This window comes from Epinephelus moara, chromosome 20 (genome assembly GCF_006386435.1).
Source record: "Epinephelus moara isolate mb chromosome 20, YSFRI_EMoa_1.0, whole genome shotgun sequence".
Taxonomy (NCBI): domain Eukaryota; kingdom Metazoa; phylum Chordata; class Actinopteri; order Perciformes; family Serranidae; genus Epinephelus; species Epinephelus moara.
The window spans coordinates 29,296,345-29,311,515 of NC_065525.1; the positions used below are offsets into that span (position 1 = coordinate 29,296,345).

The 15,171-nt window shown below is 42.0% G+C and overlaps 1 protein-coding gene across 1 annotated transcript in view; it reads left to right on the forward strand.

The window, feature by feature from the left end:
* Positions 1 to 2,011: 2,011 nt before the first annotated feature.
* The window catches only part of LOC126408118 (uncharacterized protein C3orf20-like), a 14,604-nt gene continuing 1,444 nt past the window's right edge, over positions 2,012 to 15,171 (forward strand). The window contains exons 1-14 of the mRNA XM_050073494.1: positions 2,012 to 2,512; positions 2,589 to 3,064; positions 5,274 to 5,330; positions 6,848 to 7,063; positions 7,192 to 7,341; positions 7,702 to 7,822; positions 9,518 to 9,643; positions 9,729 to 9,848; positions 10,054 to 10,225; positions 10,552 to 10,771; positions 12,645 to 12,725; positions 12,861 to 13,218; positions 13,524 to 13,640; positions 14,210 to 14,352. Of these exons, the coding sequence (XP_049929451.1) occupies positions 6,975 to 7,063; positions 7,192 to 7,341; positions 7,702 to 7,822; positions 9,518 to 9,643; positions 9,729 to 9,848; positions 10,054 to 10,225; positions 10,552 to 10,771; positions 12,645 to 12,725; positions 12,861 to 13,218; positions 13,524 to 13,640; positions 14,210 to 14,352 (1,697 nt within the window). The 5' untranslated portion in view covers positions 2,012 to 2,512; positions 2,589 to 3,064; positions 5,274 to 5,330; positions 6,848 to 6,974. The remainder of the gene's footprint in view (positions 2,513 to 2,588; positions 3,065 to 5,273; positions 5,331 to 6,847; positions 7,064 to 7,191; positions 7,342 to 7,701; positions 7,823 to 9,517; positions 9,644 to 9,728; positions 9,849 to 10,053; positions 10,226 to 10,551; positions 10,772 to 12,644; positions 12,726 to 12,860; positions 13,219 to 13,523; positions 13,641 to 14,209; positions 14,353 to 15,171) is intronic.

Below are 15,171 nucleotides of genomic sequence, written 5' to 3' on the forward strand. Positions count from 1 at the left end.
TGGTCAGAGCAGAAAAGTGTGCAGGAGGAAGCTGAGCCAATAATGAGCTATTAGACAATCTCTGTGCAACAACTTGACCCGAGCAGAGGAAGACGATCCTCCTCTGCTGAGGAGCAAAAACTTTCATTTAGCATCTGATCTTTTTTTTCTAGGGAGAAATTACAGTTTGGGACAGACTATAATAAGACAGCAACACAACCCCAGTGTGATCTGTGGAGGCTGGAATGCTCAGTTATGTTACACCATGTCCTGATAAACGGTGGAGCTAGAGCAGTGACAAAATTTGGGTTAATATAAAGGAAATATTGGCACTCTTTTGCATTCTGATGGTTTTCAGTGTCAGGTTTTTTACACCAATAGTTTTTTCCACTCCATGGAGAGGAGGTGCTTGAGGGGAGGGGCAAGGACAGCAGTAGTTTTCATATAATCTGCATACTAAGGAGTGAATACCTCTGTGGGTCCCACCCCAGTGATGGTGGTGTCACAGCTGGAAAGAGACCAGTTTATTTGGCCCAATTCTGGGGTGTCATTCACACCAAGTCTCAGCCAAGTTGGGCAACTGGATGGATCCTGACTTATTTCTTCCAGCATGCCAAGTTTGGGCAAATGCTGACAGGTCATTTTTGATAATAGCCAAGTGATGGCAGTGTCAGCAGCTGGAATCAGGACAGTTTATTTGGCCCAATTCTGGGGTGTCATTCACGTCGAATCATAGCCAAGTTGGGCAGCCGTATGGGTCCTGACTTATTTCTTCTGACATGCCAAGTTTGGGCCAATGCTTAGCCAGGTCATTTTTGATATAACAACCCAGCGATGGCAGCGTCAGCAGCCAGAAACAAGCCAGTTTATTTGGGCTGATTCTGGGGCATCACTCATCCTTGTCTTGTCATTGACCCCAAGTCTCAGCCAAGTCGGGCAACTAGATGTGGCCTGACTTATTTTTTCCCGCGTGCCAAGTTGGGTCGATGCTGGGCCGGGTAATTTTTTATAACAGCATAGTATCGGGCTAGTTTATTTGGCCCGATGCTGGGGCGTCATTCATCCTGAGTCTTAGCCAAGTTGGGCCACGGAGGCAGCCTCACTAATTTCTGCTGACATGCCAAGTTTTGGCTGATACTGGGCCAGGTCATTTCTGACAACAGCCCAGTGAAGGCAGTGTCACAGCCAGAATTGTGCCACTTTATTTGGCCCAGTTCTGGGGCGTCATTCACCCCGAGTCTCAGCCAAGTTGGGCAACTGGATTCACTCTGACCTATTTCTTCCAGCATGCCAAGTTTGGGCCAATGCTGGGTCAGGTAATTTTTGATAACAGCCCAGAGAGGGCAGCGTCACATCCGGAATCAGGCTAGTTAATCTGGCCCGATTCTGGGGCATCACTCATCCTGAGTCTCAGCCAAGCTCAACTTATTTCTTCCGGCGTGCCAAGTTTGGGCTGATGCTGAGCCAGGTCATTTTTGATGACAGCCTAGTGATGGCAGTGTCGGCAGCCGGAATCGGGCTAGTTTATGTGGCCCGATTCTGGAGCATCATTCATCCTGAGTCTTAGCCAAGTTGGGCACCAGATGCTGCTCAACTTATTTCTTTGGACATGCCAAGTTTGGGCCAATGCTGGGCCAGATAATATTTGTTAACAGCCCAGTGATGGCAGTGTTGGCAGCCTGAATTGGACTAATTTGGGCCGATCCTGGGCCATTTTTGCTACTTGGGGCAGTTCTTCAAGAGCTACATGAAGGAAAAAAAACAGCTGACTGTCATTTAAAAAAAAAAAAAAAATAGTGCCTGTTTTATTTTTAAGTGGAACCTTTTTCATTACCAATGTTTCCCCACTTTAAAGCCAAATTTTACTGTCAGAGCCAAAACTTACTGTGACTGTTCTAGCTCCATAATAAATACCCTGTAAAAGCTGCACTTCATGCTACAATCACCACTTTGTCTGAACATCCAGTGACTGAGTTTTAGGTTACTGTGCGCACCTGTGACTGCAGCTCCTCGGTGAGACTTGTGTATCACTTCTCCTGTGTGCCCACATTGGAAAACACCTTATCTGTTATTGTGAATAATGTCTTGTCGTTTGACAGCCTTTCAGTTTGATGCGCAGAGTCGATCACTGATGGTGCGTATCGCGAGTATTTGGAGACGGGCGCAGAACTGCGTATCCAAGCAACAAGCCCAGCACACTGAGGGGATAGAGGCACACTTACACAGGTGAAAGGTGGATTTTAACGCACCTCTGCTCGGGGTTTGCTCATGAGGAGGTGTATTGGCGACTCATGGAAACTGAAGTGGATTTTTTAAGGGAATAATGACGGACTTCAGAACTGGCCCTTTGTATTTCTTTGACCAGGTGGGTTAATGATTAATTTTACTTTCTGTAGTTAAAAAGAAACAGCATGACATTAACCTTGCTGATCTGTCTGCAGCCAACAAAAAACCGGATTAAAGGATCACGAAGCAACATCCTGCATTTTGATATGGCAAATGAAGGTGCGAGGTTAGACGACACTATACAAAGGTAATTTAATTCTCTTATTGTTATTAAGTCTTTTACATTTTTCTTGTGCGACTCATTTTGCTCATTTTTCTCTCAGTGATCGAGACGACAATGAAGAAAGTGATGAGCCTACTCAGAGGCTGTCAGGTGAAACATGTGGGGATGGTAAACCTGATACCTCCTGTGTCTATGCTGCAGTCAACATAAAGGACCAGGATCCGATGGATGCATACAAGCGGGCAGCCCCGCACTTATTAAACCAGTTGGCTCACCTACTCTCACAGCACAAGTGGACTGAGGAGGGACGTCTTCCTCACGGGATTGTAAATATTCTGAATTACTCCTGGCAGGATCTGACTGCAGGGTCTGTGCGCCTGAAAAGTCCGGAACAAACCGACACACGACGAAAGTCCAGAGGGTCCGTGAAGTTGGAAGAATCTCGTCAGGTGTCCGCCAAAAACAAGAGGGAGGCAGGAGAGAGGAACTCATGTGCTGTGGAAAGTGTTGGTCAATCTGTGAGAGACGTCAGCTCAAAGCCACGTGTGAAAAAGCGCAAAAACAATTCAAACAGAGGTAAATGAGCCGCTGGGTCACATTTGTATGAAAGCCCATCACTGTCTGGAAAATAAAAACAAAATGATGAAGAGTAAAACTGGTTAAAATGTCAAAAGTAGGCTGGCCTACTAAATCCAAATTGTGAGATAGGGTAGGCTATAAATTAACACCATAGCTGCTATAAATACATTTTGACCAACTCACTAACAAATAAATTATGTCAGTAATTAAAAGAAATCTAAATAAATTGATTTATTATCTTATATGGCAGCTTATGCATTCACGTGCTAAAAAATATTTTCCCCTTTTTCTGAAGTAATGAAATGAATATATCAGAATGATGAGAGCAGTTTTTGGGGAAAAACTGCTCCTGTTTTACTGAATTAAAGAAATTCAGAAAAACAGGAATGAAGGAGATTATTCTGTCATTAATACAGACACACAAGAGCAGATTTTTTTTAAATGAAAGCTTTTCTCAGAATTCTGATATAATACAACTCATTCACACTCAAACTTTGTCACATATTGATGTTTGGTCATGGATGTAAAAGGTACCCAGGGTGCGTTGGGTGTTGACGTTCTGGGACACTGTGTAAAGGTTATGCCTGTTACTTCTTTCAAAATACACTTCTGTTTTCACAGGAAATTTACCGTTTTCATACAGTCTCTTTCAAAATAAATGCAACAAAAATACATAGAAAAAAGAACAGGGATTGGCTTTATAAATAAAGACACAAACACGGCTCTCCAAGGTGAAAGTCAGTGTTTGTTGGACCTATCCACCACCACCACATTAATGCTATAATGGCCAACGGTTGCGTATCATGTTGATGTTAAAGGACTTCTTTTTTTGTCAGTGTCTGACGCCACAAGTCACTGCTCAAGCACCGGATTTCAATGACTTCGGAGTGAGACCGGGTTGGATAATCAGAAAAAACAATCCAGTCTCACTCTGAAGTCGTCGAAATCCGGCACTTGGGCAGTGACTTGAGGTGTCAGACACTTATGAAAAAAGCTGTCCTCTAACATCGGCATGATAGGCGACTGGTCGCTGTTATAGTTTAATGGAGGTCTGCGGTGTCGGGGGGAAACGTGACGGGACACGCGTTCACATTGCGCAAGATTATAAAGCCAAACCCTGTTCTTTTGTTGCCTAAACCCAACCACGTGTGTTAGTTGTTTAAGAAATAAAAACGTTAATTTGCGGTGTTTTAGCGACGTAGTGCATTTATTTTGAAAAAGACTGGATGTAAACAGTAAATTTCCTGTGAAAACAGAGGTGTATTTTGAAAGAAGACAATGCATGTAACAGGAGGAACTTGATGTGGGCTTCCAGAACGTCATCAACCAACACACCCAGGGTACCCTTCATGTTGTATCTGGACGTGGAAATTACATGACCAAACGTTAATATGTGATGAGGTCAGAGTGAGAATGTGTTGGGAGAAAAAAAACAGATTTTTTTTCTTAAGGAAAAGCATTACACCTCTGTACATTAATGTATTTTACATTCATATCAAACATTTCATCTAATTTGTTTTGTCAACTGGCTGAAACAGGCTAAAATGGTTGATCTAATATACAGGTATATAAGTTGTAATATTAATGCATTCTTCCACTACAATAACCCATCAAATTGTAAATGTAAATAAAATGTTTGCTAAATACAAAGTTATGTTACAGGAATACTATAAGAGTTTTTTTTACAACCTGGCAACCCAGAAGTAGGTTTTACAAATAGCTTTTAAAGTATAAATTAAATATTTATCAACCATTAATCAAGCCTTTAGTTATAGCACATCCCTTTATAAAATATGCATTATTAGAAAATGCATGTGTCGCACAGGTAGGCCTACAAATATGTAAAACTGAGAATAAGGCAGGACAGACAGATTATATTTTAACTGTCATAGTTAATGTAGGTATAAAGTGATAAAAGTGAAAACCCATTAAGTCATTTCTGGTGACCTTTTGGGACTGAATGTGAGGACAGCTTTGGTTGCAAGTGTGTGGAAGTGGCAGGATTAGTTTACCAGACAGGACAAGGTAGCTGGGCACAGATGTACTGCTGTCTGTTAATCAGTTACAGAGATATAGAGTTACATTATTAAGTTCCCTGATGCCACTGTTAGTGAGTGATGTATGGCCAGCAGCCTATTGTCCATACAGTTTCAATAAAAAGGTGAATTAAAAACCTCAGGTGATACGTTCTCTCTCTCTCCAACAGCTCACAACTCCACCATCGTCAGTCTCTCCATCTCATCCAACAACTGCAGTAATCCAGGTGAGACATGGAGCTAAGGCATTGTGTCAGTGGTGACCACTGTGTCTGTAGTTGACTGTCTCATTAACTGCTGTGGCCCTACTGCCTCAGCCGTGTCCTGATTTGTGTCCAGGCTGGATCATCCAACCAAGGCAGCCCTCCTGTGACAAGCCTCAGCAGATCGCTTTGAGTCAGTGGGTGGTGGAGCGACTCCAGGCGGCAAGAAACCCTGAGTGCGTTGTTATTAACCTTTGCTGCTGCAGCCTCCAGCAAATGTTTGTCAAATGAGATGCTGCATCTACATTTCTAATCTGATAATTGGACACTCCGAACTGCAAACAATGTCAATTATGAATCTTTCCATTCTGAATTTCTAAGCCATGGTGGTTTTATATTTGTGTAACTTTTCTCAAGCTGAAAAGGGCAATTAAAACATCTGTGAGGTAATCACAATAATGTAAAGTCTATGAACCGCACAGGAACTTGGGGGTGAGGCCAGCAGGAGAAACACCACTGTGCATATTTAGTGGGCTGCATACTGTGGTAATAAACCCGGAAGCTACAAACTTTTTGGTATATGCACCAGGCAAGTAACTCCATTGGAATGAATGGGTGCCATCTTGCATCCAGTATTTAAAATCTATGGATGCAACACAAATAACTTTGGTGACTCCCTGACGTTTCATTTAACAGTTGGTGCTTCGTTAGATTCAAATTTTAATTACTCCACTACTTTACCAGATACATGCAAGGCATTCCCAATTGTGTTTAGTGCTAATGAGCAAATAATAGCATGCTAAACTGAGATGCTTAACATGGTAAAAAATTATAAACAGCATGTTATCAATGTCATTCTGAGCGTTTTAGCATGCTAACGTGCTAAACTAAGATGGTTAACATGATATACTTACTAAATGTTTGCATGCTAACGTGGTAAATCGAGATGTTTCACATGGTAAACATTATACTTGTTAAATATCAACATGTTCGCAATATCATTGAGCATTTTAGCGTGCTAAAATGCTAAATAAAGACGGTTTACATAGTCAACATTATACTTGCGAAATGTTAGCATGTTAGCAATATCATTGTGAGCGTTTTAGCATACTAACCTGCTAAACCAAGACGGTTAGCATAGTCAACATTATACTTGCGAAATGTTAGCATGTAAGCATTATCATTGTGAATGTCTTAGCATGCTAACATGGTAAACTAAGTCGGTAAACATGATAAACATTATACTTGCTAAAGGTTAGCGTGTTAGCAGTGTTATTGTAAGCACTTTAGCATGCTGAATTAGCATTTACCTCAAGGTACAGTTCTAGCCATAGCTGCTTGCTTTGTACTCTTAGTCTTGTTTCATTTTTAATGACTGGATTTTAGTATGCAGCATGAGAAGAAGCATATCTTTACTGAATTTTAAATTTGTTTATCTGTCATTAATAATTGTTTCATTTTGCAGTGAAGGCTAACTCCACATAAACGTTAAAGCTGAATGAGAGATCACTTTTCAAGCATAAAAAATTATCTTCACATAGAAACCTGCAAACAGCTGGACAGGACCTGAACAAACCGCTCATACTCCGTCACTATGGTGATGCAAAGGCAAAACTGAAGGACAGGAGAGCAAGGAGAAAGGCCCAACCTGTCACTGTAGTCAACGGGATGCCCCAGATACCAGAAATGAAGCAGCAGGATCTGACACAGCAGCAGAAACTACACTACAGGATCAACGACGGCTCCTCGTTCATATAGTATCCTTCTCATGTTTATTCATAACTATTTTAATTCTAGTGGTTGTACAAGAAGCAAATGCAGGATACGGCATATGGCTAATGTGTCACTGTAGCTGACCTTTTGATCTTTGACCCTGAACTCTCAGCTACCCGTCTGGGTGTATCGCAGTATGCCAGAGCCACTCAGGTCTGCCCTGTGGAGGCTTCTATACCAACGTGTTTAGTGACAGCGAGTGTCCTGCTATGCTGGCGACTATCACAGCATTTGGGCATGGGGCAGTTACACATCCTCTGAGGTGAGCAGTGCTCATATGTGAGAAAGCCTGAATAAATAGAAAAGTGCTCCGCTGAGAATAAATCAGGATATTGTCGGGATAATGTTTTGTGTGCGGCTTTGGAGAGAGCTTTCCAAAGTTTGTCCTGCGTTATGAGAGCTTCACCCGGATCAGGGACACCAAGTTATGATATGTCTGCCTCTGCTGTTTTGATTTTGATTATTTACACAAAGAAATTTTCTCCTGTGTGCTCCTGTGAAATAGCTGGAATAGACTACCTTTCAACACAAACATAAGATTGATGTTGAGGTGAAGAAGCGTATTCTCCAAAATGCTAAATGCCCTTAAACAGCTTTTATCGTATGTAAAATGTTCCTCCAGCTCTTCCATTAGAGCAGTGTGGAACCAGGACGGGGGATTCATATGTGGCCATCATGGGAACATAACTAAGGAGTGGAGCTGGCAGACAGACCGCACGCCAAAGGAGAAGATTGTTATTCAGGTGCAGCCACTTTTGAGACTGTCATAACTCTTTCTACCTATGATGTAACTTGGTTATAAAAAATGTTGTCGTCATTTTCTCTGTGCAGTAAACAAACAGAGTGAGCATGTTGCATACAGAACAGGCCAGTGAGGTCATCTCCAGACAAGAAAAATATTCAGTGACAAGGGTAGTCAGAATCTGTTGAGAACCTGTCATGTGCGATAACTGTATGATGTGCATATGGGAATGGTCACATTTAGGGGAAACAAAGCATTGTATCTGGGGTATGACGCATGGCCTGCTGATGAACAAGCATTAACTGTCTCTGACGGGACCCAGAGAGGTTTTATAACAGGTCTACAGTGTGCAGATTCAGCTAAGTTGCCAGAATAAACTGTTGGTAACGTATGATTCTGCAAACCACAGATATGTTACATTTGTATGTTTCATACATAGGGCATAGAAATTTCCTGTATATGATGTATATAAGATGACATCTCCGGGGAACAGCAGCAGACCACTGTTCAAGACCAACAAAAGTGGACATGTCCAGCTGTTTTTGTAGTGACAAAAGCAGGTATTTTTTAACACGATTGGGACATGTACAACTGTATTTGTAGTAACAAAAAGGGGTGTTATTTAACAAGACCTAGGGACTTGTCCGCTGTTTTAGTCGTGACATAATCGGGTATTTTTAAAGAAGCGTTTGGGACATGTCCAGCTGTTTTTGAAGCGACAAAATATGTTGTTTTTTTTGTTGTTTTTTTTACAAAACTTAGAGACATGTCCGGCTGTTTTTGTAGAAGTGAGAGCAAGTGTTTTTTAACTAAAGTTTGGGACATGTCCAACCGTTTTTGTAGTGACAAAAGTGGGTATTTTTTAACTAAAGTTCGGGACATATCCAGCTGCTTTTATAGCTACAAAAGCAGACATTTTTAACAAGAGTTTGGGACATATCCAGCTGTTTTTGTAGCTATGAAAGCAGGTATTTTTTAACTAAAGCTTGGGACATATCCAGCTGTTTTTGTAGCGACAAAAGCGGATGTTTTTAACAATGGTTTGGGACATATCAAGCTGTTTTTTTAGCTACAAAAGCAGGTATTTTTTATCAAGAGTTTGGGACATATCCAACAGTTTTATGCAGCAACAAAAGTGGGTGTTTTTTTAACAAGATTTAGGGACATTTCCAGCTGTTTTTGAAGCAACAAAAGCAGGTATTTTTTAACAAGAGTCTGGGACATGTCCAGCTGTTTTTATGTAGCAACAAAAGCAGGTATTTTTTAACAAGAGTCGGGACATGTCCAGCTGTTTTAGTAGCAACAAAAGCAGGTATTTTTTAACAAGAGTTTGGGACATGTCAAGCCGTGTTTGTAGCAACCAGACAGGGTATTTTAAGCCAAAACATGATCTTTCCCCAAACCTAACCGGTGTTTTTTGTGCCCAACCACATGTAAACCACAGCTTTGTCACAACATAAAATTGAAAAACTTACATGTTACTTTTCAACTTAATTGCTAGATATTGAATGTATAAATGTTACATATCCATGGTTTGCAGAAGTGTACAATGGCAACAATTATTCTGGTGATTGGGTTGGCAGATTAGATAACCATGGCTGAATTAGTCACAATTTATGAGTGCTCACAATATCTTTTTTTAAAGCACTGTACTAATTTTAGAGAAACCTGTAACAGATTTTTTTGTCTCCTACAGTTGTCAGATGTAATCTCTGTGGGGTTGCACAGTGGTACATCTGCCATGCTCATCTTCAGATGTAACAATGAAAGCGTTCAACTTCCTCTTTCTGCTGTGTCGAACATTAACCAATCAAAGGAAATGGTGAGATTAAGATTAGTAGACGTAGTTCACAAAAAGGCATCAGATTTCCGATTAAGAATTCTAATTGATAATGTCTGCATGACAGCCTTGTTTGCAGACCGAAGAAAGGTTTGCCTCTGGCTTTGCTCAAGACCTTTTGCTGGCAAGAGAGACAGAATCCCCCACTGTGGTCCTGAAGAGCAACAGGAACCTGACACTAACACCTGTAAGAGCCTTTTTTATCACTATATATTTGTGGGCTCAAAACAAATTTATTTCAGCACTAAATTATGTTACAAAAATACCTTTTTGTGAGCCTGTAAAAGTTCTGCAGATGTCTTCACTGAGTCACTTTGTATAAAACAGCTTGCTAAATGCCTTATGTTGCTCTATATCATATAATCTACCATGCAAGTAATGATGTATGGCAGGTGTCTGCGTGCTCCCAGGAGGTCCTCCAGATGGTCGGAGAGGTGGAGGGGCTGGAGGAGCTGACAGCACTGTGGAGAAGAGGAGGGCATGTTGGCAGGGAGCTGAAGAGGCTTCAGCAGAGAGTACGAAACACCCTGGACGGCTGGCTGGATTACTATCGCGTGGCCGTTGGTAGGTACCAGTCGGAGCAAAGCCTTTCCAGCTTTTCTGGAAAGTGCAGTGTGTGCGCACATGTCCCCGCTGGGATCAAACTGCAACCGGTGGGTGTGATGTACTGTACACGAGTTATTAAAGTATGCAGTGCAAATAAAAGTAACATTGAGCCAATCTGACCCAGTAAGGTTGTTTCAGAGGGATTCAGTGGAGCAAAAAGTTACAGTATCACCTCATCCTGCAAACTCAACATTATTGAATAGTTCCATCAGGATCTTGTTCACGGTCACTCGTGTCACTCGGTGTCTGTGTGCATTTCTGAGTGACCTCTTCCTCTCCTTCAGGTATCAAGTGTCCTGACATGAAGCGGATGCCAGATGCCCCACTGAGGACCAGGCTGAGGAGGGAGGTACAGTCAGCTGCTCTGCCCTCTCTGAACCCACCTGAGCGGGCAGATGCTAAACCAGTCCAGCCTGAGGAGGGCACGAATGAGTTACAGGAGCTGCACAGGGTGTCACCAACACCAGCAGAAAGACCTCTGGACTCCTCCGTTAAGCTGCCAAGGTGCACACTATACACCAGTACACAGCAGCACATGGTCCATTTGGCCACTCCAACAATTTTACAAGTCAAAGTAGATAGAATCATCGAAATCTATCCTTAAAGGTACTGTATGTAACTTTATACTTAATGTTTCTCATTGCCAATGGGTGAACAGGTTGTAATGTAACTCAAAAACTTACACCTGCACCTTCCAGAGTACCACCTCTCTTCAGCTCTGCTACAGTGCTAACAGTGTGCAACACCAGTTAACGTTAGCTACAAAATGACCCCATATTACAGTCTCTATGAACCCCAGGGTCTGGAGTTTTCACCGGCTGAATTCAAATTGCTACAGGGGCTAAGTCAAAGCTATCATCCACTCTCCTTCCAGGGACGCAGTGTCCTAGCAACAGGGAAGGAGGTGGAGTGTTGGCTAGCTATGCTAGCTTGCTAATCCTTGTCTAATTTTTTGCTTAATAAATAGTAAATCTATCAAAGACTACCATAATTTCAGTGTCCCTCAGTGCTTAAAGAAATCCTGACGTTACAGGAAGCACTGACGTGAAATATATCGTGATATTGACACAGACTAATTGCTAGCTAGCTAACATAGCAAAATACTGTCCTGAATGATTAAATGTAATTTTATTCATACAGACTCCAGGGTTTATCTGACCGGTAAATTAGCTAGCTTGCCATTTGCAAATTAATGTATCAGCTAATGTTACAGAGCAACTAACGCAAGGTTGATGGCAAACAATAAATGATGTCACGTTACAAAGCGCTTTCTACTAGCCAAAAGCAGGCAGGGGCTGCCAACAAGCTAATCGTAACCCAAGCTAAGGAGGTTAACCCAGGGGTTAGCAGCGTTTACTATCAAAAGAGCCATTTTTGACCAAAAATATTAATGATAATAAAAAAAATCTGTGTCAAGCCACAAAACATATTTGAGCCTTATAATGAGGGTAACATATTAAGTCTAAATTAGCCTATACCAATGGTCGAAATGAACATAATGTTTTACCACAAGGTGGCTACTGTGCAGGGCACTATTTATGATCATATGGTCCTTTGACTTTGCAGAGCTGGCAGTGAAAGCAAACAAATCCGTCCACACACTACTAAATTCTCTTTTTATTATTTATTTTTATATATATATATTTTTATTTATTATTTTTATTCTATGACTTTTACTTTTTTGGATTTGGCATCTAACTAACCAGACAGGGAGACTCAAGACTAGCTACTGCTATCTAGGTTCGGCAAAATTTTGAGGAAAGGGCGCCAGACGGTAAATATATTACTCATATTTTAGTTTCTGAAATGTTAAAACATTTTTTAAATTCGGTTTATAGGCTTCACATTTTTACTTTTGTGGAATGTAAAGTGCCACATGTGGCTCCAGAGCCACAGGTTGCCTACCCCTGGGTTAACCATTTAGGTTGTTTTGTAGCGTCAGCTGGTATTTGCAACCCATAAACTACTTAGCATCATGGAACAAATGATCCATGATGAAATAAAGGACAATTACAGATATCTAAATATGACTGTAATTTATTTTCCAGCCTTCTATCAACATAATGCCAGTCAGTCTCTTTTTTGTCATTGCTTTGGCCGATGCAGGTGCTCACTCGAAGAGCTCGAGCAACTGGATGCTGACTGCAGTTCACATAATGACCTCAGAGAGAAGTGTCATTAAAAACAAGGATTATGTGAAAGTTACATACAGAACCTTTAAACAGAATCCAGTGATTGTTTTTGTATAGTGACAGAAAAACTGTTTATTGATCAGTCTTAAGTGCTTGAGCTCTGCTAGACTTTGCACAGATGTATATTGCATTATGCAAAATACAGTATTTTAATATGTCACTTGTTTTAAACTGCATGTTTCCAGGACACGAAAAACACGATCAAAGGAGGAGCCTCGTGTCACACAGATAGGACCCCTTCAAATTCATGGCAACATCAATCTTGAGTAAGACGTACTAGTGTTACTGACAGGCACAGAAATACATTGAAATGTTACTGCGTAGAAATGACATTTACTGCAGTTTACAACAGCATGAGTATATTTACACTGACAGCTTCACTATCACCCCCACCCTGCCAGGTCAGTGATTATTCCAAACAGTGCAGATTTGCAGCCCTCCGCTGTCACCCGCCGTCCACCCCTGCCATCGTTCACCCCCTCCACCCCCCTCACAGTGTGCCCCGCTCTGCTGAGAGCTGCCCTGCTGGGGGAGGGGGGGCGCAGGCGGTGCTGCTGCAGCGCTAAGCTGATGCCAGCGGTGACAGACCTGGAGTACGATGCCTTCGTTATGGGCCAGCCTCCACACAGTCAACAGATCCTGGTGGTGTGCATTACTCCTCCGCACCAAGCCGTCAGCGCACATGCTGTGCCCGGGCAGGACGTGCTGGAGCAGTTTTACAGGAGGAGGAACAAACACAGAACCATGCCATGTACTCAGGTGTGAATGCAGGGGGTGGACAAAATAATAACAACAACACAAGCACCTTTTGGTCACCTGTCATATCCTGTATGTACCCAGCCAGGCGTCCTTACAGTCTTTAAGTTGCAGTGTTTGCATCATTTGTTTGTAGTTAAAATAACATTGAGTTTACATAATCAGCAAATACACTAAATGTACTTAAATATGCACAGCTATGCACAGACTGTGAAACAAAGGGTCAGGGAAAGACATACTACAGTCAGCAGGATATTGTAGAGTATGTCTTTCCTGAAATTCAGTAACAGGTTCTTCTTTTAATCTAGTGCCAGATGGACTCATTTCGCCTGGTGAGGTATGAGATGTCAACAGGGGAGCCCAGCTGTGGAGGGGAGAACATCCTGCTGCAGCAGCAGCACAACGCAGCCCCTGGCATGGTCCTGGTCAGTAAACCCACTGCAGGCTTGGATAAAAAGGCTGCAGGCTCTGCTCAGTGCAGGCGTTTGTTGCTCCCACTGGGTGGCAGCAGCAGTGCTTGCCTGAAGCAGAGGAGGAGGAGGAGGTGGGGTGAGGACTGTAGTGAAGTACTGTCCTTTCCAAGAAACCGAGACATTTATTATAAAAGTACTGTAGGCTGACAAGCAGTGAGGGATGGCGCTTCTTAATTACAAAAGGGTGCTCTAATTATTAGCCCAAAGTCATGACAGCTGCTCCGCTGATTTTTGCTGTAAGATTAAAATCCATCCCTCAGTCCATAAATTAAACAGAAGAAGTCACACTGTGTAAGATACTGTAGGATCCTTTGTTATGAAACCTAAAAATATCCACATGACTGATATGAGTTATGTTGTGAAAAGATAGAATCAACACAGTGGTGCAACCACTTCTCTATTTTCTAAATAAGAATACATGGGCTGATGCTTTTTAAATATCACAATGAAACTGCAATGCACGTAGATTTTTCTTCTCATTTCCACACATGTAATGTAAAATGTGTTTGTTCATGTGACAGATGTACGTCAGAGGGAAGCTGCTGTTTGTGGGCTACGTATTCAGTGGTCACAGCTGCTCAGTCAGGGACCTTCAAAAGCAAATCTCCAGAACCAGGGGAGACTACAGATTAGGTCTGAGCCTCCCTCCAGACTACAAGTTCAGGTACGACTGCACCAGAGTGAATCTGGTTCACTGTAAGAAACTGAATAATGGCAGTGATGTACTGTGAATGTGAAGGGGATTAGACTTGATCATTATGAGCTTAAAGCTGTACCTCAGCCGCTGCTGCACAGAGCCATGATCTGTTTGGAGACCTATAATAAAGAAATGTCAGTCAACCTCACAAAATGTGTGTTTTTTAAACTGGTGGAAGGATTTTACAGTCAAAGTTGAAACAACAAAGATGTGATGGCTTACAGTGTGATTTGCTGTGCCCACCCCATTGACTTCAGCAGAACTGACACCAAAATCTGGTTCCTGGAACTCTGTCACTGTCGCTGTCGCCATAACATTTCCTTCCTTGTAGTGTCCTTGGCAGTGCTTGTTTAATAAGTGACAGTAAATTACATACTTAGACCACCTACATGGCCCATTTGTTTTGTTTTACACAAAATGTGGTCAGTGTTTGTTTAGGAAGTTTGATTCTTATGTTGTTTTTGTGTTGTGTTCATTGAATACACCTTGCTAATACTGGGTTGGACCTCTTTGCCTTCAGAACTGCCTTAATTCTTGGTGGCATAGATTCAACAAGGTGCTGGGAACATTCCTCAGAGATTTTGATCCATATTGACATGATAGCATCACACAGTTGCTGCAGATTTGTCGGCTACACATCCATGATGTGAATCTCCTGTTCCACCACATCTCAAAGGTGCTCTATTGGATTGAGATCTGGTGACTGTGGAGGCCATTGGAGTACAGTGAACTCATTGTCATGTTCTAGAAACTAGTTTGAGATGATGTGAGCTTTGTGACATGGTG